This window comes from Mus caroli, chromosome 5, assembly GCF_900094665.2.
Source record: "Mus caroli chromosome 5, CAROLI_EIJ_v1.1, whole genome shotgun sequence".
NCBI classification, from domain to species: Eukaryota; Metazoa; Chordata; class Mammalia; order Rodentia; family Muridae; genus Mus; species Mus caroli.
In genome coordinates, this window is record NC_034574.1 from 544,727 (window position 1) to 550,726 (window position 6,000).

At 36.0% G+C, this 6,000-nt stretch overlaps 1 protein-coding gene across 3 annotated transcripts in view; it reads left to right on the plus strand.

Annotated features, from left to right (window-relative positions):
- Krit1 (KRIT1 ankyrin repeat containing) overlaps nucleotides 1-6,000 on the plus strand; it is a 40,590-nt gene that overhangs the window by 19,803 nt on the left and 14,787 nt on the right. For all 3 annotated transcript variants that reach the window (XM_029477843.1, XM_021161997.2, XM_029477842.1), the window contains exon 12: nucleotides 908-1,059. In XM_029477843.1, the coding sequence (XP_029333703.1) occupies nucleotides 908-1,059 (152 nt within the window). The remainder of the gene's footprint in view (nucleotides 1-907; nucleotides 1,060-6,000) is intronic.

The following is a 6,000-nucleotide window of genomic DNA, read 5'->3' on the forward strand; positions in this document are numbered from 1 at the left end:
TTAATGTACATTAATGCATTTGATTTGTGTTAAGAATTAGCTGGAAAATTTTCTACAATTTTTTTTCTAGTCCTATTTATAAAACCAGGTCTTTCTAAATACTACCAGATTCTATACTATTGATCACATCCTAAGCCCAAGAAAAATTCTTTACTTTTTAAAAATTATTTTATTATTGTATGTGTATTTTCCCTGCATGTCTGTCTGTGCACCATGGGCATGCCTGGTTCCTGCAGAGGTTGGAAACTTGTCGGATCCCTTGGACTAGAGTTGTAGATGGTTTTGAGCCACCATGTGTATGCTTAAAATTAAACCTAAGTTCTTTGGAAGAACATCCAATGCTCTTAACCACAAAACCGTCTCTCCAGCCCATAGTCTACTTTTGTTTTATTTCACATGACTCAGGCTGGCCTCACACTTGCTATTTCGCTGAGGATAAACTTGAACTTGTGGTGTTCTTAATATTCACCTCTAAGTACTGGGATTATAGTCTTGTGCCCTCATACGTAGCTCCCAAGAAATGCTCGTATAATTATGTCCTTAAAAACAGGGATGTGCCGGGCGTGGTGGCGCACACCTTTAGTCCTAGCACTCGGGAGGCAGAGGCCGGTGGATTTTTGAGTTCGAGGCCAGCCTGGTCTATAAAGTGAGTTCCAGGACAGCCCGGGCTATACAGAGAAACCTTGTCTCGAAAACCAAAACCAAAACCAACCAAACAAACAAACAAAAAAACAAAACAAAACAGGGACGTATCCACAATTTGGGTAGTAATAATTGTTGAACTTTGATTTAAATTTAGATCTATAAACTGTTTGATACTTAGATGCATATAGTTTAATGTAAGGTTTCTATGCATTGATATAGTGGATTTATTTTACAGTATTTATAAAGGACAGCTCTTTTTCAGGTCTTCAGTTCAAGCCTTATCATAAACCCTTGCAACAAGTTCATGACTGGCCAGAAATACTTGCTGAATTGACTAATTTGGATCCACAAAGAGAAACACCACAGCTTTTCCTAAGAAGAGATGTGGGACTTCCTTTAGAAGTTGAGAAAAAGGTTTGCTTGAAGCCTTATTTTGTTATTTGAATCCACAGGATCTGCAGGATCTACTAGGAAGTGTGCTGTTCCTCCTGTACAAGGGATATTTATTTCCTTTTTCTGTTAAATCTTTATATTCTATTGTAAGGGGGAATTTCAGTTGGTCTATATACAAAATTCTGGTTGGTAGTTTTTTTTCTTTTACTTTTATTACTTTAGCAAATTCATTTTTTTTCCTTTTGAAAACAGAAATGAGAGTAAGGAGGCCATAATAAAGAAAATAAGCAATCAGAGAGATGGCTTATACAGAAATTAACATTTTTTAGAATAGAAATCAGCTTTGTGAATTTCAAAGAATGTATAGGAAAGGACAGGATAAAAAAGAAAAGCCTATAAAATTTGAGTAAAGAATAGAGTTTTTGCAAAAGGGGTGCAATAGTGCTGTCCTAAGCAGTGAGAAGGCAACCATTCTTAAGAGCAGAGTTTAAACTTGAAAGAAGAAACCTAAGTGAGAGATTATAGCAGACAAGGAACGATAGCCTAATAGTATTTATAAATAATTGAAAATCTAACAGAACAGTTGCTAGGTCACATAATATTGTGAAAAAATTAAGTTAATACTATCCATAACTATTTCTACAAAAGAATATTAGCAAAACCTCTTGTGCTGGGCTCTAGGGAGATTTGTTGTGTTTTCTTTGATGAGTTCTGAGGACTGACCTTACAGCTAATCATGCACTCTGCTGCTGTGCAGCAAGCACCCCGCTCAGACCAAGTGAACTGTGGGGAGGGCATAGCCCAACACTGAAAGTACAACTAATGCCATTAGATTATTTACTTATGAAGGATTAAAATGGCAACTTGTATGTTGTATACATTACATTTTTTAAATGTAATTAATAAATGTGTTGAATTTTAAAACACAATCTGTAAGTAATCTAAGCATACTTAGTCTATCTTCGTGACTCATGAAATATTTTGAAAGTTGTCTGGGAGAGGAGAGGAACAATAAAGATCATTGATATTAAATTTCATGGTTAGAAGAGTATATGCATAAAGGAAAGCAAGTCTTCATCAAATGTCATACGATAAAGTATCTTTGTCCTTTAATTCATATAACTGAGAATTCATATCTATACTCTGAAAAATAGGAGAATTGCATTTATTGCTTGGCATCATTATTTTAAGATGAAAACAACCTGATTTCATTAGAAAATAGCCATTGATTAAAACTAACTTAACATACTAAAAAAAAAAGAATTACTGTGACTGTCTACTCAAATTCTTCAAATCTACCAAGGCAGTCTTTAGTATAAAAATAACATTTGTGCAGCCTTTCCCCAACATCTCATTTAAGAAATTAAAAAAGCAAAAGTAGGTTTAAAAAGCAATATAATTAACACTTTGTATTATTTGTTGGGTCCACTTATTGCTAATGTATATTTACTACTTTTCTTCATCTCATTTTTATGTGGTATTTTGCCTGTATGTGTGCCTTCCACAACTTGTAGGCCTTTTGACTGTACAGGTCAGAAGAGGGCACAAAAATGAGGACATACCACAAAGGCTTTTTGTTTTGTTTTGTTTTGTTTTGTTTTCTAAAACTTTATATAACCTTTTTTTTATTGATTTCATTTTTTATTTTTGTAACATATATAAGAAATAAATGTAATAAACCAAATACATGGACAAAAAAATACAAGAATCGTTTGATCATCTCGGTGGAAAGAAAAAAAGAAAAAAGTCTTTGGTGAGATTCAACATGCATTCTTTTTTTTCCTACATGATTTTTATTTATTAGATATTTTCTTCATTTACATTTCAAATGCTATCCTAAAAGTCCCCTATACCGTCTCCCCGCCCTGCTTCCCAACCCACATACTCCTGCCTCCTGGCCCTGGCGTTCCCCTCTACTGGGGCATATAATCTTCGCAAGCCCAAGGGCCTCTCCTCCCAGTGATGGCCGACTAGGCCATCTTCTGCTACATATGCAGCTAGAGACACAGCTCTGGGGGTACTGGTTAGTTCATATTGTTGTTCCACCTATAGGGCTGCAGATCCCTTCAGCTCCTTGGGTACTTTCTCTAACTCCTCCAATGGGGGCCCTGTGTTCCATCCAATAGATCACTCAACATGCATTCTTAATAAAAGCCCTAGAACAAGTAGGACTGTAGGAAACATATGACAAACTCATGGCCAATATCATCCTAAATGAATAAAACCATTAATAAGCCCCATTAAAATCAGGAATGGGAGAGGACTGCCCACTGTCCCTATTGCTCATCCATAATGTGGTTGAAGCATTAGCTGGAGCAATAAGGCAAGAGAAGGGATACAAATGGGAAAATATTAAGTCCAATTATTTTCAATTGATTATATTATAGCCAATGTTCCCAAAATTTGACTAGAAAATTGTAGAAAAAATAGAAAAAATAATAGATAATAGAAATAATAGAAAATAATAGAAAAAATTGTAGAAATAATTTCAGCAAAGTGTTATGATACATAATTGACTTATTAAATTTACCAGTCTTATACTGAGTATGAGTAACAAGCATGCTGAGAGAGAGAGATATCGTGGACACGCTCCTCTTCCCAGTTTCTCAAATAAAATATCTAGAATATACATTACAAAAGAGGTTAAAAAAAACCCTCTTCAATGAAATCTTTAAATATATGAAGAAAGATATTAAGAAACATACTTAGAATTTGAAGACCTCCCAAGCATATAGCGTGGTAGAATTAACATTGTGAAAAAAGACCTTCCTACCAAAACTATTTACTGATTCAATGAAATCACAATCAACATCCTCATCTCATTCTTCATATAAATAAAAAGAAAATCCTCAAATTGGTATGGAACAACAAAATACCCAGAATAGCCAATTAGTCTTAGATAAGTGTTTGTTTCTATGCATTCTGCTCATTTTGAGTGCTAAGTGCATCTGTCTTATGACCCCCAGCTTTTATACAGCTGTTTCTATTGAGTCAATTTTGTTCGATATTAGAATGGCTACTCCCGCTTATCTCTTGGGACCATTTGCTTGGAAAATTGTTTTCCAGCCTTTTACTCTGAGGTAGTGTCTGCCTTTGTCACTGAGGTGTGTTTCCTGTATGCAGCAAAATGCTGGGTCCTGATTACATATACAGTCTATTAGTCTATGTCTTTTTTGGGGGGATTGAGTCCATTGATGTTAAGAGATATTAAGGAAAAGTAATTGCTACTTCCTGTTATTTTTGTTGTTAGAGATGGAATCATGTTTGTGTGGCTATCTTCTTTTGTTGAAGATATTTACTGGCCCTTTAAGTTGGGAATCTTTGCTCTCTTCTATACCTATAATCCTTAGGTTTGGTCTTCTCATTGTTTCCTGGATTTCCTGGATGTTTTGGCTTAGGACCTTTTTGCATTTTCCATTTTCTTTGAGTGTTGTGCCGATGTTCTCTATGGAATCTTCTGCACCTGAGATTCTCTCTTCTATCTCTTGTATTCTGTTGGTGATGCCTGCATCTATGACTCCTGATCTCTTTTCTAGGTTTTCTATCTCCAGGGTTGCCTCCCTTTGTGATTTCTTTGTTGTTTCTATTTCCATTTTTAGATCTTAGATGGTTTTGTTCATTTCCTTCTCCTGTTTGGTTGTGTTTTCTTGTAATTCTTTAAGGGATTTTTGTGTTTCCTCTTTAAGGGCTTCTAGCTGTTTACCAGTGTTCTCCTGTATTTCTTTAAGGGAGTTATTTATGTCCTTCTTAAAGTCCTCTATCATCATCGTGAGAAGTGATTTTTAGATCCAAATCTTTTCTGATGTGATGGCGTATCCAGGATTTGCTATGGTGGGAGAATTGGGTTCTGATGATGACAAGTAACCTTGGTTTCTGTTGCTTACGTTCTTATGCTTGTCTCCTGCCATCTGGTTCTCGCTAGTGTTACCTGTCCTTGCTATATCTGACTGGAGCCTGTCCTTCCTGTGATCCCTGTCATGTCAGAACTCAGAGTCCAGCTGTCTCTGGGATCCTGTGATTCTGTGATCCTGAGATCCTGGTTATGTCAGAGCTCCTGGGAGTAAAACTGCCTCTGGGGACCCTGAGATTCTGGTGTGACCAAGCCCCTGGGATCCTGGGATCCCGGGTATGTTAGAGTGTCTGGGAGTGGACCTTCCTCTGGGTGTTGTAGGACTGGCTGCAGAGTTCAGGCCCAAGGTCTGCTCAGGGCACCAACCCAGACTGGAAGGAATCTGTGCTACTGGTTGGGTGGCAGTCCTGTGTCCTTGGATCCAGCAGGTCCCAGTTACTCCCTGTGGTGTTGGGACAGATGTTGAGTCATCCTCACCTCTGATCCTATCCATAAAGGCTTTTTAACTTAAAATTAAGTTTCCATAATAATATCTGGTGTCCAAATTAACATTTTTCCCCAGTTATTTCAGAAATTCTTTATAAGCTCTCACCTGCAGGATCTAGTCAATGTTCATACTTTGTATTTGGTACCTATTAGTGTCTTTTAAATTAGAATGGTCTTGTCATATATATATATATATATTTTTTTTTAACAGAGAAATCTGTTTCTGTGGTGTGGTTTTGTTGTGTTTCATAGGGGAAGTGGAATTTTTTTTTTAAGGATTGTGTGGATAAAGTATTATAAGCTAAAAAAATGTTTTATTTGGTTTATCAGGATCTTTCAACCATAAAGACTTGGTGTTATGACTTATATTTAGAAATACTCAGACTATAATTATTATTTCTGAGTAGAAATATATGTATAGTCTAACATTGTCAATATTAATCCTATTAGATAAGTTGTTTAAATGTAAGAAAATACTATACTCTTCCTTTAATGTATTTGAAAGTATAAATAAGTGTTTGCCTTAAAGAAGCTTATTTCAACCTCATTGCCCTTCTAAGGTGTTTTAGTCAGGGTTTCTATTCCTGCACAAACATCATGACCAAGAAGCAAGTTGGGGAGGAAAG